General features: G+C 41.6%; 1 protein-coding gene across 3 annotated transcripts in view; it reads left to right on the top strand.

The window, feature by feature from the left end:
• Positions 1-26513, top strand: part of abcc9 (ATP-binding cassette, sub-family C (CFTR/MRP), member 9) — a gene marked incomplete at its 3' end in the record, with an annotated part of 90646 nt that overhangs the window by 4480 nt on the left and 59653 nt on the right. For all 3 annotated transcript variants that reach the window (XM_083659579.1, XM_083659580.1, XM_083659578.1), the window contains exons 4-9: positions 5994-6128; positions 6754-6916; positions 9142-9182; positions 9287-9429; positions 11987-12095; positions 19709-19816. In XM_083659579.1, the coding sequence (XP_083515705.1) occupies positions 5994-6128; positions 6754-6916; positions 9142-9182; positions 9287-9429; positions 11987-12095; positions 19709-19816 (699 nt within the window). The remainder of the gene's footprint in view (positions 1-5993; positions 6129-6753; positions 6917-9141; positions 9183-9286; positions 9430-11986; positions 12096-19708; positions 19817-26513) is intronic.

Here is a 26513-nt window from a genome sequence, read left to right as displayed (position 1 = left end):
AGAGAGCTCTGCAGCATGCAGTAACATAGTGTATCAGACCCAGAGACAGCTCTGCAGCATGCAGTAACGTAGTGTATCAGACCCAGAGACAGCTCTGCAGCATGCAGTAACGTAGTGTATCAGCGTAAGAACTCTCATGGGTCTGGCGTCAAGATTACATCATCAACTACAATGCAGTCCCTGATTGGCCCAGTTACATTACATTACATTACATTACATTACGTCATTTGGCAGACGCTTTTATCCAAAGCGACTTACAATAACACATTTTTTGTCAGCAATAGAGCAATCAACTATGGAGCACAGTCTATGACAACTACAACTTCTGAAGGAACAGTGGTACAAGGAACAGTGGTTACATTGTAACTTCAGGAAATCGATGTGGGCAGCTGGAAGTCCAGAAAGTGAGGTCCCGTGATCAGGATGGTCTTACCAGGTTAGCATTTTAGAGTAGTTTGAATTTGGAATTCAAGATTCAAGAACTTAATTTGTCCCCAGTGGTTATGCAATATAGCAGTGGTTTTCAAAGTGGGGGCCGGGGGCCCCTGGAGGGCCACCAGGGGGCACTAGGGGGGCCTCAGCAATTTAAAAAACAAAACAAAAAACATCTTTATGGGGAAGGAAATTATTCAGTTATACTTGTTAATACTGTAGTAGCATTAATAATACTACAGTATAATACAATATATATATTTTATTTTTATTATATGTTATAATTATATTTAGTGTAATCACTGTACTGACAGGAGGGGGAGCATCTAAAATCAATCAACATGTCTTCACACATTCAAAACACACATTCAAAACGAAATATGATTCATGACACCAATTTGAAATTAGTCGACAGCTGGAGCGTGGAAAGTTTCCTCACCAAGTTAATGTTTGAGGCACCTTGGGGATCCCAACTTGCATGGGATCCCTTGCACAATATCTCTTATAAGTACATAAGCACCTTAAGCGGCTGGTAGCACCGCGTCGTAATATTGAATGTTGATAATGTTTTTTGTTTGTTTGTTTGTTTCTTGTTTGTCCGAGCCTGTTCATGTGTGTTGTTTGTGTACTGTTCAGATTTTTCTTTAATTAAATATTGGGGGGGGACAGGCTCACTATGATGAAACTATGACTCACTATGATGAAATATGATGGTTATCAAACATGCTGAGACAATCATTTGTGTACAGTAATAACAAAAAAGGAGAGAGTACATAACCCTGAGGAGAGATGTTGACCATTTACTCATGTGAGGAGGTCTAAAATCCAGCCAACAATACCACTGTCCAGGCCAAACTTGATTTGCAGATTTTTTTTGATTTGCAGATTTTTTATTTTTGGTCATCCAAACACCATGTACAATACCTCTTTTTCATATTATCAAAACAATAGACATAACACATTTTACATGGATCTTGACCAAAAAAAGGTATGGGCTGAAGCTAAAAGCTTATTTTGCCCACCCTATTCACATACAGCACATGACAAAGAAAGAAAAACAAGTGTGAATCTTTATAAGAAAAGAAAACAAAAAAGGAGAAAACAAAAAAGAACATGCTTCCTGCTCATACTTTATAATGCATATTTAATAGTTGTACATGATTTATTTATTTATTTATTTATTTTTAACTTTTTCTTTTTTTTTACTTTTTTTTTTTTTTTAATTGTCTTTGTTTATTTAGTTATGTATTTTTTTATTTTTTTTATTTTATTTTTTTTTATTTTTTTCCATCTTTTTTTCCTGCTTCATGATCCATAAATAATAACAATAATACATGATTAATCTGCTTCATGATCCATAATTATGACTATAATACATGATTAGTCTGCTTCATAATCCACAAATAATGACAATAATACATGATTAGTCTGCTTCATAATCCACAAATAATGACAATAATACATGATTAGTCTGCTTCATGATCCACAAATAATGACAATAATACATGATTAATCTGCTTCATGATCCATAATTATGACTATAATACATGATTAATCTGCTTCATAATCCACAAATAATGACAATAATACATGATTAGTCTGCTTCATAATCCACAAATAATGACAATAATACATGATTAGTCTGCTTCATAATCCACAAATAATGACAATATTACATGATTAGTCTGATCCACAAATAATGACAATAATACATGATTAGTCTGCTTCATAATCCACAAATAATGACAATAATACATGATTAGTCTGCTTCATAATCCACAAATAATGACAATAATACATGATTAGTCTGCTTCATAATCCACAAATAATGACAATAATACATGATTAGTCTGCTTCATGATCCATAATTATGACTATAATACATGATTAGTCTGCTTCATAATCCACAAATAATGACAATAATACATGATTAGTCTGCTTCATAATCCACAAATAATGACAATAATACATGATTAGTCTGCTTCATGATCCACAAATAATGACAATAATACATGATTAATCTGCTTCATGATCCATAATTATGACTATAATACATGATTAGTCTGCTTCATAATCCACAAATAATGACAATAATACATGATTAGTCTGCTTCATAATCCACAAATAATGACAATAATACATGATTAGTCTGCTTCATGATCCATAATTATGACTATAATACATGATTAGTCTGCTTCATAATCCACAAATAATGACAATAATACATGATTAGTCTGCTTCATAATCCACAAATAATGACAATAATACATGATTAGTCTGCTTCATGATCCACAAATAATGACAATAATACATGATTAATCTGCTTCATGATCCATAATTATGACTATAATACATGATTAATCTGCTTCATAATCCACAAATAATGACAATAATACATGATTAGTCTGCTTCATAATCCACAAATAATGACAATAATACATGATTAGTCTGCTTCATAATCCACAAATAATGACAATATTACATGATTAGTCTGATCCACAAATAATGACAATAATACATGATTAGTCTGCTTCATAATCCACAAATAATGACAATAATACATGATTAGTCTGCTTCATAATCCACAAATAATGACAATATTACATGATTAGTCTGATCCACAAATAATGACAATAATACATGATTAGTCTGCTTCATAATCCACAAATAATGACAATATTACATGATTAGTCTGATCCACAAATAATGACAATAATACATGATTAGTCTGCTTCATAATCCACAAATAATGACAATAATACATGATTAGTCTGCTTCATAATCCACAAATAATGACAATAATACATGATTAGTCTGCTTCATAATCCACAAATAATGACAATAATACATGATTAGTCTGCTTCATGATCCATAATTATGACTATAATACATGATTAGTCTGCTTCATAATCCACAAATAATGACAATAATACATGATTAGTCTGCTTCATAATCCACAAATAATGACAATAATACATGATTAGTCTGCTTCATGATCCACAAATAATGACAATAATACATGATTAATCTGCTTCATGATCCATAATTATGACTATAATACATGATTAGTCTGCTTCATAATCCACAAATAATGACAATAATACATGATTAGTCTGCTTCATAATCCACAAATAATGACAATAATACATGATTAGTCTGCTTCATGATCCATAATTATGACTATAATACATGATTAGTCTGCTTCATAATCCACAAATAATGACAATAATACATGATTAGTCTGCTTCATAATCCACAAATAATGACAATAATACATGATTAGTCTGCTTCATGATCCACAAATAATGACAATAATACATGATTAATCTGCTTCATGATCCATAATTATGACTATAATACATGATTAATCTGCTTCATAATCCACAAATAATGACAATAATACATGATTAGTCTGCTTCATAATCCACAAATAATGACAATAATACATGATTAGTCTGCTTCATAATCCACAAATAATGACAATATTACATGATTAGTCTGATCCACAAATAATGACAATAATACATGATTAGTCTGCTTCATAATCCACAAATAATGACAATATTACATGATTAGTCTGATCCACAAATAATGACAATAATACATGATTAGTCTGCTTCATAATCCACAAATAATGACAATAATACATGATTAGTCTGCTTCATAATCCACAAATAATGACAATAATACATGATTAGTCTGCTTCATAATCCACAAATAATGACAATATTACATGATTAGTCTGATCCACAAATAATGACAATAATACATGATTAGTCTGCTTCATAATCCACAAATAATGACAATATTACATGATTAGTCTGATCCACAAATAATGACAATAATACATGATTAGTCTGCTTCATAATCCACAAATAATGACAATAATACATGATTAGTCTGCTTCATAATCCACAAATAATGACAATAATACATGATTAGTCTGCTTCATGATCCACAAATAATGACAATAATACATGATTAATCTGCTTCATGATCCATAATTATGACTATAATACATGATTAGTCTGCTTCATAATCCACAAATAATGACAATAATACATGATTAGTCTGCTTCATAATCCACAAATAATGACAATAATACATGATTAGTCTGCTTCATAATCCACAAATAATGACAATAATACATGATTAGTCTGCTTCATAATCCACAAATAATGACAATAATACATGATTAGTCTGATCCACAAATAATGACAATAATACATGATTAGTCTAGCTCTCTATACCTACTTATCGTCTTGTTTTTAAACAATCTTTTGAATGCCCTGATCGAACCACACATCGTCAAGTCCCCCTCACAGGAATTCCACAAGCCTACCCCTTTCACAGACACACAATGTTGTTTAGTGTTTAATCTTGCCCGTGTTGTTTCAAAATTGCCAGTGCTTCTAAGATCATACTGGGTATTTTTAATCTCAAACAGCGTCTGAAGACATTCTGGAAGTAAATTATGTTTAGCCTTGAACATTATTAACAAGGTTTGAAGCTTAACTATATCCCAGAATTTTAGTGTGTTTAAGTTTATAAATAAGGCATTGGTAGGCTCACGGTACTCTGCTCTTTTGATTATTCGTATAACTCTTTTTTGCAAGATAAAAATTGGCTCAATGTTGGTTTTGTAAGTGTTTCCCCATATCTCCACACAGTATGCCATATATGGGACTATAAGGGAACAATATAGTAGGTATAATGAGTTTTGGTTCAAGATGTCTTTTGATCTGTAAAGTATAGCAATGGTTTTAGACATTTTTCTTTTGACAAGATTTATGTGAGATTTCCAACTTAATTTATGGTCAATTAACACTCCCAGAAATTTATATTCATATACTCTTTCAATTTTGATGTTGTTTATCCTCAGTGTGACTTCATTCTCTATTTTTTTGTTTCCAAATATCATGAGTTTTGTTTTACTTATATTCAAAGATAATTTGTTTACATCAAACCAAGCCTTAAGTTTGTTCAATTCTCTTTCCATTGTCTTCAGAAGCTCTTCCAGATTTTCCCCATGGCAGAATAAGTTTGTGTCATCCGCGAACAAAACATAGTTCAAAAGGTTTGACACATTACAGATGTCATTAATGTATAAAATAAAAAGTTTGGGACCCAAAACTGATCCTTGAGGAACTCCACATTTTACTTTCTGCATATCCGATTTATCATTGTTAATTTGTACATGTTGATATCTATCTTCAAGATAACTTTTTAACCAGGAATGTGCTACCCCTCTAATACCATAATATTCCAGTTTTGTCAGTAATGTTTCATGATGAATCGTGTCGAAAGCCTTTTTAAGGTCTATGAACACACCAGCTGTATATTGCTTATTATCAATGGCAGTGGAGATCTGTTCTGTCAGTTTCATCACTGCCTTGTCAATGCTTGTATGTTGTGTCTGGTCTGGTGTCTCCTTCCTCTCTCCCATTCTCCTTCATGATGCTCTGGTGTCTCCTTCCTCTCTCCCATTCTCCTTCATGATGCTCTGGTGTCTCCTTCCTCTCTCTCACTCTCCTTCATGATGGCCATTGTGCTGTTTTCAGATCGTGATGGGGGTGATCCTGCTATACTATTTGTTGGGCTACAGTGCTTTGGTAGGAGCTTCAGTCATAGTTCTGCTGGCACCAGTCCAATATCTCATCGCTACTAAACTGGCAGACACACAGAAGAGTACGCTGGTGAGCACATGTATTTATAGTATTTAGTATATACAGTATGTATTATAGCACTCTGTCTTTCGTGTGTAGAAGGTTTTGTACAGTAGATGTGTGTAATTGGGGTACATTTCTTTGAGACTCCGGTTTACTCCTGGGTCCATTCCGTTATCTGATATTTTCCCACCATATCGGCTGATAGCGATAATAATTGTTTTATTAGTATTAGTATTACAGTTACAGTAAGTGACACACTCATAGACAAAATGGTATGATAATGCCAATTCCACAAAAGACCATAGGAATCGGACGATATTAGCTTTAAAAATCAATATTGGTATCAGTCCGGAATGATGTGTCTTTTGATGTGTACATTTGCGTGTGTGTGTGTGCAGGCCTGTGTGTGTGTGTGCGTGTGTGCGTGTGTGTGTACTTTTCTGTCTAAGTTAACATACAGTGGATTCAACCATACAGTATGTCAATCATCAAAATGTTTGTACTGTATAAGGATGAGAATCAAATGCATTGCAAGTGCATTTAGCATCAATGTTTCATGGTGCAGTAATGACTAATGACACTTGACCACCATTTTGCCTTTTAATGTTAGATGAAATAAGGGAGGGATTGAGGGATGACTTTTCTCTTTCAGGACCACTCAACAGATCGCCTGAAGAAGACCACAGAGATCTTAAAGGGCATTAAGGTACTGAAGCTGTATGCCTGGGAGAACATCTTCTGTGACAGTGTGGAGGAGACCAGGGGCAAGGAGCTCACCAGCCTCAAGACCTTCGCTCTCTACACCTCTATGTCGAGTAAGATGGAACGACCAGACGGGCTCAAACTAGTGTCACTAGACCAGTGGTTTTCAAACCGTTTCATGTCAAGGACCCCTAAACTGACACAAATTAGACCATGGACCACCATTTGATAAGATGTTGTATTCCCCTTTTTGCTAGGGACCCTCTGCAACACTGTCAAGGACCCCTGGGGTACTCGGACTGCACTTTGAGAACCACTGCGCTAGACTAAGGGAGCTCAACCTTTTGTAATTGATGGCCGAGTTCTGATTGTTAAAACATTTCTGAGGACCACCTTCCCAAATAAATGATAGGCTATCATTCTGATATCTTGATGTGAGAGGTCCTACGTGGCCTACTAGCTGGCGCTCTGAGGCCCACCATTTTTGAGAAACACTGTGCTAGACCAGTGGTTCCCAAACTTTTTTGTCTTATGTACCCCTTGAGTTGTTTTGCCATGCCAATAGTACCCCTCACTCACACATGTTGAGGAGTGTAACAGTTGACACTTAGTTGCACGTACCATTTTATGAAATGACTTGCGATATAAATTGTTAAATCATTTTGGAAGTAATCTGTCATCCCCAATCTTTCCACGTACCCCCTGCAAGCTGCTCAAGTACCCCTATGAGTACATGTACCTCTGTTTGGGAAACCCTGCGCTAGACCACTGAGTTAGAATTATGTGCACTGAATTTGTGTGGTTCTTGGAATCTAAATCCTTAAATTGCATCCGATTATATTTTTAAAAAATCTGAAAAATGTCCAAGTGCTTTCAAATTTCAAAGTACCATAAACTCTTGGAAAGCTTTCAGATTTCAAATGCTTTAAAATTCAAAATTCAACTCTTTCAGATTTCAAATTCAGCTCTTCAAAGCTTAAAATGTTAAATTCAGTTCCTTCAGATTTCAAATTGAAACTCTTCAAAAGTTTTCATATATTATTATTCTTATATTCAATTCTCTAAAACCTTTCATATTTCAAATTTCCCAAAGTTACCTGGATGTAACTCCATTTCCTGGTGCAGGTCCTTCATATTAACACGTTCACTGCCATTGACGAGTTGATACGTCAATAAAAAAAAACAAAGGTTGACTGCCAATGACGAGTTGATACGTCAAAAAAAAAAAAAAATTGACGGTGGGACGTTGATCTAACCCTTTTACATCTCTTATATAAATATTGGAGCCGCCGAACGTGTACAACCCATTCCACCGACCCACTAAGTGGCGACAGTGCTGAGCACTAGAGACTCCAGACTAGAAAAAGCCGAGCCAAAACTGCAGGGGAGCGCGCGATGAAACCATTCTCATACTGTAAATTGGATTGGCGAAAACGCTTTCGCTTTCACGCTGATTGCTGGCGGTGGGGGATTGCAAATTTGCATAATAGATTATGGGTGCAACACACTTTGAAACACGCAGCATAAATAAGACCAGAATCGCAAAAGAAACCCCGTTTCTTGGGGTTTCTCAACCGAAACCCCAAGAAACGAGCGAGCCCATCCTCGCCCAGCGGCCGCCAGCAGACAGGAGCAGCAGCAGGAGCAGCAGCAGAAACGAGCTTGTGACACGCCCGCTGCAGCCAAGAAGAACACACACGGAGGGAGGAGTTTGAAGTAGAGGGGGGTTTCCTGCTGTTATGGAGGAAATTACTGTTCAAAACTATTGTTTAGATGTCTGACGTCTTACTGATGCCAAAAATGAATGGTTAAAGTGACTGTTCTATCGAATTTCACAAAAAGCTATTTATCTCAGCTTAAATTTTCAGACGCTGAAACCATGCTGTATTCAAGTGCTAATGCCTACATAACTACTAACTCTACAAACTAACTCTTTTAGACAGAGAAAGCACACATTCTATTAGTTCTTTTGAGATATTTTGTGTTCACAAAATCTTAGCAGAAAAGAATCCTCGGGTCTTGAAAGATGAGCCAGAATCCTCAAAAAAAACCTCTGGCAGAAGCTACCTACAGTAAAAAAAAAAAACGGCTGGCAGTGAATGTGTTAAAAGCTTTCCACTGACACAAACTAATGGGATGCTTTTATTGTGAAGAACATATAGGAAGTGAAAATGTGTTTAACTAGCTTGATTAACAGTAAAATAAGGCGGATATCTGGGAAGTGTAGCATTTATTATTAGCTAATTACCACTTGTGGCAGCAGAGGCCACTGTTGCTGTTGCTCCGCACATTCCTACATGTTGGCTCTTTAACCTCTGTATCTCCTCTCTCCATGCAGTTTTCATGAACGCTGCTATTCCCATCGCTGCCGTACTTGCGGTAAGACATTTGAGTACTGATGAACTCTTGACTGACACTGACGCGTAATAAAAGATGCTGGGTTGGATGGTAAAGTACGGAGGTTTTCTGTGCCGTCTTTGCAGACATTTGTGACCCATCACCTCATCAACGACACTCGTCCCACTCCTTCTGAGGCCTTTGCAGCCCTGGCCTTGTTCCACATCCTGGTCACCCCTCTCTTCCTGCTCTCCACCGTGGTCCGATTCGCTGTCAAGGCCCTGGTCAGGTGTGTGTGTGTCTGTGTGTGTGTGTGTGTGTGTGTGTGTGTGTGTGTGTGTGTGTGTGTCTGTGTGTGTGAGTGTGAGTGAGTGAGAGAGAGAGAGAGAGAGAGAGAGAGAGAGAGTGAGAGACTTGAAAAAAGTCATTGGTTAAACGCAAAGGGAAAATGGGCCGTAGCTAGGGATAGCATGGTTGTAGAGAGTCGTGGTTCGAGGGGTGGGGAGGGGGAGGGGGAGTGGCTGGGGGGATGTGGGTGGGTTAGGGGTAGGGTCGGGTTAGGGCAGGGTTGGCCCTATTTGAAAACGATGAGCCGTGTTGGTGAGGTACCTCCAATACATTGCATAAAGTGCCGTAAGGCTGAATGGCCACGCCACTGTGCCCTGGGCTTCAAGGTACTCGAGCTGAAATGGGATATCCAGGGTATGTGATTCCTTATGGTGACGTTAGACCGATTCCGATTGAAGCAGGGTAGAGAGGCGGGTCATAGCGTGTGGAGGAATTTGATTTGACCATTGGAAAGTGGGCGTGTCTGGGCTGAGGGACTGACTGAATGTGAGGGTTGATGCAGGCGAGTGATCTGTGCCTGATGACAGCAGTCCGCAATAATGTATTTTACCAAAGCTACTGGTCACCTTTCAATAACACTTGTTATGTACAAACACAGTATAATGTAAATACAGCCCTGTGTGCACTGCATGCTCGCTGGATGTCTCACTGCACCCAGCTCCAGAGCAGAGGGCCAGGCGGTTGGCTTCCTCCGGGCAGACAGCATGCTTTTCCCCAAGGGAGAGTGCTGGTTGCCCGTCTTGAAGCTGCGACGAGCCGCGGTAAATAACGATATTCCTGGAATGTGAGTTAACCAGCCACTTACATGTCCTTTGCATTCTACATTAAGCAAATACATTACCATTCGTTTTATTTAGTATGTTACGTACTTATTGGCGAAATATATTAATATTTATGGGCTTGAAAAGTCTGCACATGTAGACAGCCATGTTGCCCGCTCAGAATTTTTCTCCTAGCCATGAAGATTGATTGACAGCTGTCATGTCATGATATTATTGGTTGAAATTGGGTTGAAATTTGATAGTACTACCTGACATCAGCACACTGTAGATATTATTATGAATTAACTCAGTATGGTTCACTTTTGATGTGAAAAACCAAAGAAATTTTATTTTTGTGTTTCTGTTTGTTTTGTTTTTGCATACACTGTTAAATAGGTGCACTGGATAACCAGGGATGTGATCTAAAATAGTTAAAAAGTAATTTTTCATTTCAGCTCAACTTTAAATTAGCCAGTGAAAATGTGAACCTCACATGCCCTGCATTTATGCCCTCCAATTCTTAAATGATAGAAGATATGTCTTCATCACCACAGCCATGGCTGCCATACCCCACCACTGTTGTTTACAACTTCATAATAATAATAATAATAATTGGATTTATATAGCGCCTTTCAAGACACTGAAATCGCTTCACATATCAGGGAAGGGAGGGGAGGGAACTCAACTCATCCACCACCGATGAATAGCACCCACCTGGGTGATGCATGGCAGCCAGTTTGCACCAGAATGCTCACCGCACATCAGCCATCATGGTGGAGAGTTGAGGACTAAATGTCCCAATTAGGTAACGAGGGATGATTAGGTGGCCATGATTGAAGGAAGGCCTGTTTTGGGGATTCAGCCAAGGCACTGAGGTTACACCCCTACTCCTGTGAAGAGTGCCGACGGGATCTTTAATGACCACAGAGAGTCAGGACCTCGGTTTAGCGTCTCATCCGAAGGATGGTGCTCACTCACAGGACAGAGTCCCCGTCTCTGCCCTGGGGCATTTGGGAGAAAGATTATACATCAGATCAGATTATTCATCAGACCATTTGGACCAGAGGGGAAGAGCACCTCCTACTGGTCCTCCAAAACCACTTCCAGCACCAGTCTCCCATCCAAGGAGTGTCCTAGGCCAGACCTGCTTAGCTTCCCAAGGAAAGCCAGTAATGTAATGCAGGAGCCACTGGTGCTGACAAAAATGTTGCCGCGTTGCGTCTCACCCCCCTTGGATCAGCCTCCAAAACTGTGATTGGAGTGTCCATCAGACTCATCTGTCTTGTGAGGCTACTTTAGCATAACTATCTTTATTGTACACGCCACAAATCATGGAGAGTAAGTGTATCATAAGGCCACTCTATCCACATGGGCTTACTCATGTGTTGTGTTCATGTTCTCACTGGAAAGAGATGGACTGTATCCTGTATACTGTATCACTGACATGTTCAACTGGTAATGCTATTTTGGCTGAGAGAGAGAGGGGATGTGGCTGCTGTGTCACAGTGGTAAATCTAACTAAGGGAATTCGGAGGGAACCTGATAGGAATGAAGAGAAACTCTAAACTCCCTGGAGCCCACTGCTATCCGTATCATCATCATCACCACACTTATTTATGGACTGTGTGTGTGTGTGTGTGTGTGTGTGTGTGTGTGTGTGTGTGTGTGTGTGTGTGTGTGTGTGTGTGTGTGTGTGTGTGTGTGCGTGCGCACGCTTGTGTGTGTCCGTCCTTACAGTGTTCAGAAGTTGGGTGAGTTTCTCCAGAGTGATGAGATTGGAGACGACAGCTGGAGAAACGGAGACATGTCCGTTTCGTTGGAGGCGTTTAAAAAACCAGCTGGGGCAGTGAGTATTACTGATACCAGATCAAAAATGTTCACCAATATTTTATTTTCAATTTTTTATGGAACAATACACGAGACAAACAGGCTCAGACACAGGAAAAGAAAAAGAAAAGAAAATACATACTTCATCAACATTCAACATTGCAGCTGCTCAAGGCGTTTATGTATGTAATAGATAAAGTGCATGGGATCTCACACGAGGGGGCCACAAGAGACCAGCGGGGCAAGCCAACCATCACCCCCAACCTCAGTCATCTGTCATTCTTAACCTCGTCAAAGTAGGCCAGAAACCGGTCCCAGATAGTTGAGAACCTCCCAAGCGAGTTGGTGCTCAGCCTCCATCTATATAACAGAAATCATGTCCATCAGCCATACCCGAAAGGAGGGTGGAGAAGAGCACTTGCACTCCTTCAGAATGAGTCTCTTGGCGACAGTGGTCCCCCAGTGTCAGAGACTGTTGCGCCGCTGTAGGGAAGTTCAAAAGAGGATTCCGAGCAGCCGAAGATGGCCAGTTCTTCTGATACCAGATCAATTAACAAAACGTTTAAAAAACAAGCTGGCGCATCTCTGTATACTAATAATGGCCAAATGCATCACACATCATATGAATTGTTGACTGAGAAAATCTTGAAGGAAAAGAATTGGGTTATGCAACACTGTTGATAGGGGGCGTTCAAAGTCGGCACTCGGCAGCGCTTTCAGAAGCACTGCCAGGAAAGCGTTTTAATGCGCTGCGTACGTCCAGCACTTCCTGGTGGCATGGATCTCTGAGGTGTGCCAGATCACACAGCAGAAAATTCCTTCCATGTAACACTGCGTCCTTTCCACCCCACTGACAGCTTCCTGTTACAGTGTGGACAGAGAGGCCGTGGGAATAACCCAGGCCCTGTGTTCTTCTGCCTGGAGCACTGCTTAATGGAACAAGGAATATGCGTAGATTGGTCAGACAATGACGTGCAAAGACACACACTCACTGTAGCCACCAGGGAATTGAGCACACAAATATTGAGAAATAGAAAAATACATTGATATTTGTTGGTGTGTCATGCAGAAATGGTCAAGTGTCTGGATTTATTAATGCAGTTATTTCTGCTGTCCAAAGCTGTATAGTTTTGGGGCTTTGGGGTGTCACAGCCCAGCACCAGGCTCTAACATGCTGCCTGTCTGAGGTTTCAGGTGACTGGGTCACATGGTGACCATTAAATCCCAGTGGGATTATCACTGAGTGCACCCAAAGTGGACAGTGATAGTTTACTACTGGACAAGACACTGAGAGAGACAGAGAGAGACAGGGAATGCTGTAGAGCTGTATGCTTATCAAACACAAGAGATTGAAAGCCATCGAGCCTTTAAACACTATACTGTATATATATTTTTATTCAAGTCCTCAAATTCAACAGTAGTTCAGTAGTTCGAAACAATTTATATATATATATATGACAGATAGATATATATATATATATATACACATACATACATAATATATATGTATACATATATACATATATATATACATATATACAGTGTATGTATATATATATATACATATATATATATGTATGTATGTATGTATATATATGTAGCATATGTATATATATGTATATATATGTATATGTATGTATATATGTATATATACCGTATGTATATATATGTGTATATACGTATTATATATGTGTATATACTAGGGATGGGCATTTCTAGCAAAAACACTATTCGAAATTCGCTGGCCAAAGTCGACTTTTAATCGAAATTCGAAAAAAAAAAAAAAAATGTTTAAAAAAAAAAATGTAAATTTTTTTTTTTTTTTTTTTTTTTTTTTTTGGTGAGTGAAGTGTTGCATTGTCTCCCCTGATTCTAAGTATAGTCAGTGTTGGGCAGTAGCTTGCTACAAGTAGCAAAGCTACATAGCTTAACTACATTTCTCAGTAGCTTGGTGGTAGCTTCACTACTTTTGAACCAAGTAGCTTTTTCAGTAGCTAAGCTATTTATAGACCCAAGTAGCTTGTAGCTTCCCGCAAAAGCTACAAGCTACTCACCAGAGAAAATCCATGAGCAAAGCACGTAGTGGAGATTTCTGCTGCGGTTTGGATTAAACAGGAGGAGACATTGTATGTCAAGTGTGCCTCTGTAGCCAATAAAGCACTTCCAGTTCCATTATGATGGACAACAAGTGTTGTTGTCTCATCCTTGCTTTTTAGCATCCTTGCCTCTCTTGCAGCAAGACCCGGCACTACTCTGCCTCTGATTGGGTTGGGTTTAGGCAATGAAGATTGACGATTGGTTAAGGGTAGGGCAAAATATGTCATGTACTGGCGAAGTCACATCAGCAACGAACTTTGAAAGATGGCAGAGCCAGAGGGAGCCACTGGCAGTGATGAAGAAGACGTTCAGGTTTTATTGTCTGTTTTTGAATATTGTGCCAGTGAGAGTTTCAGTGTGTTTTAGAATATAATAAACAATCAAAATTAGATTTGTTTTGCCTGCCTATTTGTTTGGTGGAAAGTTGTTCTTTGAAATGAAGTTGATTCAATGTGAGGAAAAAAAGTAGCTTTGATGTAACAAGCTGCTTTTGCCATGTTGCTCGTAACTCAGCTTGCTACATTTCTCTGGGGATAGCTTCAATGTAGTTTAGCTATATTTAATGAAGAGTAACTGATAGCTTAGCTTACTACATTTTCCAAGTAGCTTGCCCATCACTGAGTATAGTCGAATCGCTTGGTTTGAGCAGGTAAAACAATTTTTATAAGCATTTTAAGCAAGGTTTATGGAAAAATGAATGACGGATGAAATCCCATGAAGAGGGAGAGGTTGCTTATAAAAAAAAAATTACTTGCTCAAACCAAGCGATTCGACTATACTTAGAATCAGGGGAGACAATGTAACATTTCACTCACAAATTCCCCCCCCCCCCCCCCCCCCCCCCCCCCCCCCCCCCAATAAACGAATTTCGACTTTCAATAATAAAAGTCGACCTTGATAATAACAACGATTATTCGAAAATTCGAAATTCGATGCCCATCCCTAGTATATACAGTATATATGTATATATAGTATAGTATATATGTATATATATGTATATATATATATATATAATGTATATATAGTATAGTATATATGTATATATATGTGTATATATATGTGTGTATATATATATACATATATGTATGTATATATAGGCCCCTATCGTTGCATCGGCGCTGTTTCTAGGCCGAGCGCCTGGCGCAGCGCAAATCAGTGGGCGTGGACCAGCGCACTTGATATCGTCGTGCTGGCGCTACACGCAGCCTAAAGCATTACAACCACGCCTTTTAAGCGTAAAATTATGCACCGTCATGCTCATTGGATAACTGCAATAAACGAATTGCACGCTTGCCTTTTTAGCTCCAATTCCAGTGATCCCGCAAAACCAGATGAAAGCCAAACGCTCTGCCCCCCCCCCCCTCCCTTCATCCAGTCTGTCTGTCTCCATTATAGGCTATTATTCCATATTATTATGCTTCTCAAACCAATCTAACTGCAGTTTAAATACTGCAAGCATGTAAATACGCTACACTATAGCAAGATCAAAGTGAAAAGAATGTTCTAAATGCATCGGATAGAAAAATATAGCCTATCCCTATATGATGAGATTAATTTTATATTGGTGAAAGTTTGTCCAGAACGATATCGTTTTCTCTCCCCTGCTGCAGGTAGAATGATGCACATAAATATACCCTACATTATGTAAAGTCATTGCATAAATGTGTTTTTATTGTAAAACTAAATGTGAAGTAGGGCCAAGTTATTGGAGCGGACATCACAGTATAGCAGATGACAGTAGGAAGCGCGTTCCGCTGTCACTTATCTAAATCACGTTAAATCGACAAGGGATATATATAGCCCCAGGAGGACATATATGTTTCACTTAGGGTGGTGTTTTAATTTTGATGTTTTATTTGGTCCAATATTGAAATGTTCTACAATTGCAGGCTGTGTTACCATTACACATTATTTTAGATCGACCTTTTATATCTATTTCGCCTCATTTGGTTGCTATTTAGTAGTGAAATGGAGAAGCACAATGCATGCTGGGACAGGCCAGACAACTTACAACTTATTTTTCCTATATGGGAAGTGTGTTGTGCCTGTCTAAGCGAGGGAGTCAGAGAGAGAGAGAGAAGGGTGACAGAGAAGAGGCAGAAGAGCACTGGCGCACTGAATAGACCTGGTTTCAGAGAGAGACAGAGAAGGGTGACAGGGGAGAGGCAGAAGAGCACTGGCGCACTGAATAGGCCTGGTTTTCAAAGGCGCAAAGCGCTAAATTTACGGCAGGTGCGAAGATATCAGTACGCCGAGATTTAAGGCCAACACGCCCACTTTGGCCCATTCTGGGACTGCGCCACGCCCATTCGGCCTAAAGCGCATTTGGCAGCGTAAAGCCATATTGATATCGTCCCAAAACAGGCGCAAGGCACGTTTTTTTGCGGTTAAGGCCCGTTTTAGCGCCGAAGGCCTGTGGGAGAATAGGGGGCATAGTATATATGTATATATATGTGTATATATATATATGTGTGTATATATATATATAAATATATATATATGTATGTATATATAGCGCTCATTGCTGTGGTGTTTCGACACTGTTCTCCCCAGAAATCACCTGTCAATCAAACAGTACGTCCAGTACTGCAACGTCTTTTTCTTTGGCTTTTCTATTGATGCAGTTTGCGCTCTTTGCTGTTCAGTCGTGGTGTCTATCTCTGCTCTTTGCTGTTCAGTCGTGGTGGCTATCTCTGCTCTTTGCTGTTCAGTCATGGTGGCTATCTCTGCTCTTTGCTGTTCAGTCGTGGTGTCTATCTCTGCTCTTTGCTGTTCAGTCGTGGTGGCTATCTCTGCTCATGCAAACTGAAGTTCTATTCATTCCAAACCAGTAAAGTGAAATGCATCACTTCCTGTGCACCGGTTGTTTCAAAAGGCCAATGTAAAAGCTTTGATGACCTTGATATAGGATGAATTGTGTTCAGGGCCGCTGCTGGCCATTTGGGTGCCCTAAGCGTAATTGTTTTGTGGTGCCCCCCCCCCCCCCCCCCCCGCAAAACTTTCAATAACTGTCAAATTAAAGACTGCAAAATCATTAATTATGAACGATACTAGTGTATCTTACATTACATGTGGCAAACAGACAATTGTTAGATTTACTGTACATGTCAGCAAACAAGTGATTGTTAACTCATTGAGTGCCATGGACGGACATGTTCGTCATTTCAAATAGTAACGTAGAGTGCCAAGGACGGACATGTTCGTCAATTGCGTTTTTTGACGGTGGGGCGTCGATCAAAGCCTTCTGCCTCTCCTGTACAAATATTATAGCTATTGGAGGTCTATAACCTATTTTACAGAACCCTTAGGTGGCGACAGTGCTCTCCAGGTTAACAGAAAGGCAGAGAAAAACAGAGAATAAGTCGTTGGGGAAACGGAAATCGCATCGCATCCGTATGCATCGATATGCATGAAGCGTTTTAACGTTACATGTGCCTGCAGCAGGCAGCAGCCAATCTGCTCCCACAATTGAGCTCCTCCATGTCCGCTGCGACAGGCTGTCGCCGACAGCCCATTCGCATGATCAGCCGTTATTATTCTCAACTGGAAGCATACAGTAGTAGCCGGTGACAAACACACGCGGATGTCGCCGACGCGCACCCTTCACAGTGCAGAGCAAACTCAGCAGAGAGCCACCTCCCATAACGGTACGTGCACATCTACAATGGCAAATTCGCTTTTCCGCTGTGTCGCAGCGTTTTGTGGGCGTGCAAACCAGCTTCCAGCTTGGAGCTGTAGCCTGTAGAAACGTTGTACACAGGAGGGTGCGGGGAGGAAATGTGTAGGAAGAGCTGTCATTGGGTAGCTTCAACGAAAGGTCCCGCCCTAGTCCCGCCCCGCGAGCGTGAAGCCGCTCGGAGACAAGCCGCCTCTAGTCTGCGACAGTGAAACGCTGTGGGCGGTTCCAGCGGCAGGGGGCGCGAGGTAAATGGACCAATCAGACACGGAAATAGAGCAAGACAGCCTATCAAGATGCAGCGTCAAAGCGGCTTTTTCAGCAGGCAAGCCGCCGAGCGCTTCATGATGTGCACGTACCGTAAGGAGGAGTGTGCAGTTGAGGCGGGGCGGGGCGGGGGGGGGGGGGGGGCACGCAGAGCAGCACACAACACTGACCCAGACAGACCCAGGCAGCAGGACAGGGTTGGCAAACGCAAGCCAGAATATCCGATGCCCACCAGCAGCAAATCAAGATCAGCAAGAAGCTGCAACCAGCAGCGCACGCAGGGGCCAGCGCTGCTGGTTGCAGCTAAAAATATTATTCTGCCAAACAAAATTCCCTGGCCTTCACTGTTTTATTGAAGGAAATTATTTTTGAGGTGTGACTACATCAGAAAATTAGCTTCAGAGTCAGTGATGTGTTTGAAATGTTTAATTTCACAAAAGGGCCATTATCTCAGCTTCTAGAAAAAAACTGCTCTTTTTTGTTAAATCAAGCTATCTTCTCCGGCTGATAACTAAAGAACGGAAAATGATATCAATAAACCTGTTTTTGCTGATGATAGAAAAGAGTCTCATCGTTCTTTTTGCGTGTTCATTGTTTACATAGTAATATCACACAATATTCTGTGGGCCTCGAGAAATCACTGAAAAAAGCTCTGAAACTCTGGCACTGGGAGCGTCCGTTCTCCAAAAGTGGCTGGCACTCAATGAGTTAAACTGTACATGCAAGCAGGGGCGGACTGGGATCATAATTCAGGCCGGGCATTAGATACCAAGCAGGCCAGGCCGATACGGGCCGACGTGCGTGCCGGCGTCCGAAGGGCGGTGGCGAAAAATTTGGGCTGTTTGAAGCCCAATTTGGGCCGTTTGAAGCCCAATTTGGGCCGTTTGAAGCCAGATTTGGGCTGTTTGAAGCCAGATTTGGGCCGTTTGAAGCCCGATTTGGGCCAGTTGAAGCCAGATTTGGGCCAGTTGAAGCCAGATTTGGGCCGGTTGAAGACAGATTTGGGCCGGTTGAAGACAGATTTGGGCCGTTTGAAGCCCAATTTGGGCCGTTTGAAGCCCAATTTGGGCCGTTTGAAGCCCAATTTGGGCCGTTTGAAGCCCAATTTGGGCCGAGTCCAATTTTACAATGAGATGCACCCACTTTAACCCTGAATAAAGTAATAAAACCACTAGTAAACCAGTAGGCGGCGCCTGGCCTGCTGTTCAGTGAGTGGCCTGACTGAGGGCACCAATTCTTTTTTTTTTTTTTTTTTTTTTTTGTGCCCTCAGTCACATGATGCCCTACGCAGTCTGCGTACTCTGCGTATAGGGTGCGGCGGCCCTGATTGTGTTCTATCACTTGGTAATAGATAGTAGTAGTCGCAGAGTGATGTATGTGTGGATGAATGGAAGGACTGGGAGGATGTGGGGGTAGCTGAGGCCTAAATCCCAAGGGTTTAGCTGAGAGAGAGACCCCCCCTCCTCAACTTCTCCCCAAGGAACTGAAGCGGACGGAGGAGAGTTCAAGTTTATTAGTTATTGCTGACTGGAATCTCTGTTTCTTTTTCCCTCATCTCCCTTCTCTCTTTTTTCACCCCCCTTCCTCTCCAGACCAAAGCAATTAACAGGAAGCAGCCTATGCGGTACCAGATGGACAACTATGAGCAGCCAACCAGGCGACAGATGAGACCCACGGAGACAGAGGACATGGCTGTCAAGGTCAGGGTCAAAGTTCATGGGTTGGGGAATGGTGGAGGGAGGATACAGAAAGAGCAGTAGACTACGAAGAGTCACAGGGCTCTATCTTCCCAAAAGCGCTAATTTAGCGTTTGCGCTCGTTTAACGCCGTGCGCAATGCAAATTGGGGGCGGACACAAGCGCATGCCTGTAATAATTGTACTGGGCATTGGCTGCCACAAGCCAAAGCAGGCGTTTCAGCACAAAAATGTGGTGATAGATGGCATTATGCTATCGTCAGCAGCGCGCAATTACTTTGCGCTAAGAGCTTTGAAAATAACCTCTTACGCGCAAATACCTCTGCGCTGGGTGCGGTGCACGGAGATTATGGCTGCGCTTCCAGCGCAGAGAGGTATTTGCGCAGTGGAAAGTGGAATTCCTTTTGGATATGTCATTACGCACAGCCTTGCCACGCCAAGACATCAAATTATGCTGCTATGGGTATTAGCAGATAATTCAGTGAGGCAATCAACTATAACTCACTGAGAAACTTTTATCACATCGCAAAGAGGGAAATGAATTCAGAAAACTTGTTGGACAATGGACATAGGCTATTTACCTTCATAAGCCGGAGGGTTGTTGGCACCACAGACGAGCTGTCAATAAGCTCTCTCTGTCCTCGCACGAGTGAGTACACTCTATTACGCATGGAGAGAATTACAGCATATTGCATGCCTCGCGCAAACAACCATTGTGAGATGGGAATCTGATTGGTTTTGATTGACGTAATGCCCAGCCTTGCCTGGCCACGCCTGTGAATAATTCTGGTAGTTAAGACCGCCCAAATCCCGTTTGCGCAGGCATTTTGGGGCGCAGATGATTTTGGCACGGCTCTAATTTGCGCTTGCGACACCTGCCGTGAACCTTGCATCCCCAACATATTATCGGGGCTGCTTTAACTTAGAAATCAGGGAGGTCACGTCTACCAGACAATTATATCACTTTTAAACAGTTACATTTCTGTATAAATGATTACAAGTATGCTCCTGTGAGGTGGGGATGCTTTTTTTTGCTGATTGGCGGGGGAGCAAAACTCGGCAGAACACCTGGCAGACAGCGCAAGGCGGAATGCAATCTTCCCTGCCTTAAGGCACGCACAAACAGGTGCGCAAAGCGCTATTAGGGGATAGCGCCTGTCGGAAGATAGAACCCACAGAGACCAAGGACATAACTGCCAAGGTTAAAAGTTATGGTAAAGGTTTTAGGGTTTAGGGTTTAAGTTCTGTGGTTTGTCACCTTGTTCAGCCTTGAACACTAATGAGAAAGAGTCCCACTAGTCTCTTGAAACTAGTGGTGGCCTTCAGAAACCATTCACATGCTGCTACACATTGTTGGTAATGAGCCAAAGAAAGTTGAACATGAGTTTTGCAGGTATTTTGAGATTTGGAGTGATTTGGTTACTTTCATCTCCGTAGTACATCATGGTGAATAATTACTTTCATAAAACAAAAAGTCTCATAACCTTTGATCTGAGAGACCTATCGCAGTCATTCAAACAGTTATATATAGGGGAGAGTTTCTAATTTATGGAACTGTCAAAACATGAAAATGTCAAATTCCCACCATGTGAGGGCTTTTTGTCAGGCCACCACAGTGAGGAAAAATCTAACTAGAGTGGCACTCAGCACGGCCCCTTGTTCGGATCACACACATTTTCATACACCTGTCAAGTTTGTGACTGCATCTTGTATGGGTTTGACGCTATCGCGTTCACAAAATCTATCCACAGACAGACAGACAGACAGACACATATAAACACTTGTCAAAGTACTCAAAACCGCTTCTGTGGTAGTTCCCACTACAATATGTGTCTCCAGGACCACATTTTGTCATGATGACACACACACACACACACACACACACACACACACACACACACACACACACACACACACACACAAACACTCACTCACAAGGTGAAAACAATACCAACACTGTCGCGGCTGGTAACAAGAATATCGTTAACGAATTCCGTGGTCGCTACTGGCCAGGCCAGGCCACAGGCCCGGGGGCTAATTGCATGACGGATTTTAAATGGCCTCCCCCTTGTCTCTAATGTTTTCAGATGGCAAACAGCAAACGAACGGTTACTTAGCAACAGACTTTTCCCACTGGGTGACAGACATGGCCACACCAAAGAAGTGTAAAGTTGACAGCAGTGTACAGAATTGTACACCACACAGCCGGGGCTAGAGTGAGCACTCAAGGCTGGCTCCATAGGGTCCCATTGCCTTTTCCCCCCGGAAACGCGGTTTGTTTACCAAAATGCTGCTCAGCTGATCCCTCATATTGAACTATTAGTTTAAGGACTAATATTATGGCACTGTGAAAAAAATCCAGAATACAATATTGTATGTTTTTTTATAACCCATATGATGCGAGAAGCAGCTGCCCCCCAGGTATTTTCACATTATCTAATCTGGCCCCCATTAAACAAAGTTTGGGCTCCCCTGGGCTAGATAGGCAAATACAATATCGGATGTTGTTTGGTGTAAATGGCAAGATGAAGTGGTGGCTGCAAAGCGGGCCACAAACACATGACATGAGTCCGTTTTTGAGAATCACGTTGGGATTCTTGGCAATCGTAACAAGGGTCACTGTGGTCTTGTCCACAGTGATGGAGCGTCCTCGAAGGGATTTGATAATAGGGTCAAGCCATGTACTGAGAGTGCCGAAGAAGGTTCCCAGGAAGGAGCCCTGAGGGACCCCAGGGGAACGTGTGCACAGTTAAAAGCAGTCGTATACATACATACTGTACATGTATGCTGAGTGATTGTATGCGACTAACATTATCTCAAACATGAGAGAATGAGAATGCCCTGTTAAATTGTAAATCATTTTAAATGATATATGGCTAGTCTGACAGTTTTGTGTATGCAATTGGTCAAATTAGCTTGAAATATAGTACAAAAACAACACTGTTAATAACTAGGGACTACTTTCCGTGTACCCACAAGACTTGGAGCACAACTTGTTTTGTTTCCAGAGGTTGTGAAGATGGTGGCAGACTGCATACAGCTGACTGGCACTTTCATAGTCCTCCTTTAACCATGATATGAGAGTGTGAGGAGACCTAGGGGGAATGAGGATAGATAGAGTGTGAGGAGACCTAGGGGGAATGAGGATAGATAGAGTGTGAGGAGACCTAGGGGGAATGAGGATAGATAGAGTGTGAGGAGACCTAGGGGGAATGAGGATAGATAGAGTGCGAGGAGACCTAGGGGGAATGAGGATAGATAGAGTGTGAGGAGACCTAGGAGGAATGAGGATAGATAGAGTGTGAGGAGACCTAGGGGGAATGAGGATAGATAGAGTGTGAGGAGACCTAGGGGGAATGAGGATAGATAGAGTGCGAGGAGACCTAGGGGGAATGAGGATAGATAGAGTGTGAGGAGACCTAGGGGGAATGAGGATAGATAGAGTGCGAGGAGACCTAGGGGGAATGAGGATAGATGAGGTTACAGTAGATTCAGTGTGGTGATGAGAGTGTGAGTCTAGGGGGAATGAGGATAGATAAGGACGGTTAGATTCAGTGTGCTGATGAGTGTGAGGAGACCTAGGGGGAATGAGCATAGATAAGGTTAGATTCAGTGGAGTGATGAGGTGGACTGCCATGAGGAGACCTAGGGGGAATGAGGATAGATAAGGTTAGATTCAGTGCGGTGATGAGGTGGACTGCCATGAGGAGACCTAGGCGGAATGAGGATAGATAAGGTTAGATTCAGTGCAGTGATGACGTGGACTGCCATGAGGAGACCTAGGGGGAATGGGGATAGATAAGGTTAGATTCAGTGCGGTGATGAGGTGGACTACCATGAGGAGACCTAGGGGGAATGAGGATAGATAAGGTTAGATTCAGTGCGCTGATGAGGTGGACTGCCATGAGGAGACCTATGGGGAATGAGGATAGATAAGGTTAGATTCAGTGGAGTGATGAGGTGGACTGCCATGAGGAGACCTAGGGGGAATGAGGATAGATAAGGTTAGATTCAGTGGAGTGATGAGGTGGACTGCCATGAGGAGACCTAGGGGGAATGAGCATAGATAAGGTTAGATTCAGTGGAGTGATGAGGTGGACTGCCATGAGGAGACCTAGGGGGAATGAGGATAGATAAGGTTAGATTCAGTGGAGTGATGAGGTGGACTGCCATGAGGAGACCTAGGGGGAATGAGCATAGATAAGGTTAGATTCAGTGTGGTGATGAGGTGGACTGCCATGAGGAGACCTAGGGGGAATGAGGATAGATAAGGTTAGATTCAGTGGAGTGATGAGGTGGACTGCCATGAGGAGACCTAGGGGGAATGAGGATAAGGTTAGATTCAGTGCGCTGATGAGGTGGACTGCCATGTTACCAGAAATGGCAAGAGCGGCCGAGAACAGAAATAGACAAGAAGCACGTGTGATGGAGATATAAAAAGAGATGAAGAGAATTTAAAAGACAAGACAAATGGATGAGCAGAAACGCCTGGTAAAAAAAGCACTTTACCTTTGATGCAACTAAATCATAATTAAAAAGAAGCTACACAAGCTGTTCTAGCCCTTAATAACGACTTGATATTGATTGATATGTTGTTTGTTAGGTGCCAGCTATGCCAATGGCCATTTCCAGTCATTCTTTCTTATTGAAACCTACATGTTACAGCATTACACGATACACAGCCCCAATGCCACATACAGTAATACTGTAGGCTACCACTATTCATTTATCTGTAACACCAGCTGTTTCATATTTTCACCACTGTTTGTACATACATGGCTCTTGTGTGGGTGTGTGGAATCATACATGCGGTGTTTGTGTTTGTGTGCACGTGCGCGCGTGCCTGCGTGTGTGTGTGTGTGTGTGTGTGCGTACGTGCGTGCGTGCATGTGTGTGTGTGTGTGTGCGTACGTGCGTGTGTGTGCGTGCGTGTGTGCGTGCGTGTGTGTTCTCTCGTCTCAGGAAGTGTAAGATTCTCATGAGAATTTGTTGCCCCTTAAAGGGCCTTGTAAATGTGGCTGACATTTTCTCAGCCCCTCTGTGAAGGCTAGTCTTCCTGTCTCATCCCTGCAGACAGCGCTCTGCTAATTACAGAGAGAGAGAGAGAGAGAGAGAGAGAGAGAACACAATAGACATTCATAGCTGAATGGTAGGTGTAGGGTTTTATGAGCTAACGATATAGACAAAGGTGTATTCCAGGCAGGCACAGTCAGGGAATTGGATGAATTCTCTGGGGACTGGTCACACCTTTAGAAAATGTGTTGCTTTTCTAGTGAGAAATCTGTCCAGACCTACACACATACTGACGTACGTATATTTCGATATGACTACACTTTTATTTCATTGTTTCTGGCACTGAAAAGCTCTTAATAAGTCTTGAATCAAACTTGAATTAACTTACAGAAAGCCTTTCTTATGCCCCTGTCTTTCTTTCCTGTTTCGCTCCCCTATATCAACATCTCTCCCTTCCTCTTCCTCCTCTCCTCCTCCTCCTCTCCTCCAATGACTCTCCTCCCCCTCCCCCTCTCCCTTTATTCTCACATCCGACCCCTCTCCGCCTTTTCCTACTCCCCCACCCGTCTCTCTACAAACTTTACTGCTTTTTCTCAGAATCACTCTTTCATCTCCTGCATGTTTGTTTGTCCTGATCAGTTGATCGGAGTATGACTGTGATGCCTGGCTCCTCTGTTTGTAAGAGCAGGCTAGAGGTTGATTTATCAGACAACAAACGGAGCTTATCAGACAAAATAACCATTAAAGTGATACTGTGATGTTCAACAAGTAGGCCTGTGCCTAGATGCACCCTTTACTTTCAATGAGGAATTGTCACCTGGGTTTCAATGGAGCATTTAGGCTATGTTCAGACTAGGAGGCCAAATCTGATTTGTGAACTTTAGTGACCTATTAATGATTTTATCCAGATTGGTTTTATGAGTCTGGACGCTCCAAGTCTGATTTGTGTCACTTGTCCCAAACCACATATGGAGGTAGTTTCCAATCTGCTTCAAATGTGCTTTTGACGTGATGTGTCTTCAGTGCGGACGCGCAGATCCACCAAATCTGATTTGAACGTCACTGGGAACTCGTCATCAAATGCTTCTGCGAAGGAAAACCACGTCACCAACGTACATATTTACTGAAGCCCACATCGTTACCATAGCAATCAAGATAATGATGATTAATGACTTTATCAGCAAATCGGATTTGCCTGTAATGTGAACATGGCCTTCAGTGTTTCCCACAGGATTTTGAGAATTTGTGGTGGGGGACCGCAGACCCCCTAGCGGGGTGCGGGGGCATGCCCCCCCGCGAGATTTTTTTAAACATTTTAAAGTAAAATGCATGAATTTGGTGTACTTTGAGAAAGCTTAAGAGCAAAATTAAAAGGCTAGATCTATGAAGAACATGTCATCATTACTGTGCTGTGGGTTTACAATGACAAACTAAATTTCTCCCTATAGGTCAGGGATACTCAACTTGCTTTGCCACTTTCGTGAAATGATAGAAGGCGAGGGGCCAGTTAATAAACAAACAATATACATTTTTCTGTAGCGGATTGTAGGTTTTTGGGGTGTCAGCCGGAGTTTAGGCTGACAGTGTTGTGCACTTAGTTAGGTTAAGTTACCGTAGTTAGGTTAAGTACATACATAAGTGCCTGGGTAGCGAGCAGATGGCGGTATTTGACAATTTAGCAGCTAAAT

Source organism: Poromitra crassiceps (assembly GCF_964638095.1).
Source record: "Poromitra crassiceps genome assembly, chromosome: 2".
NCBI lineage: Eukaryota > Metazoa > Chordata > Actinopteri > Beryciformes > Melamphaidae > Poromitra > Poromitra crassiceps.
The sequence above is the reverse complement of the archived record's forward strand: the minus strand, read 5'-3'. Positions and strand labels throughout refer to the sequence as shown.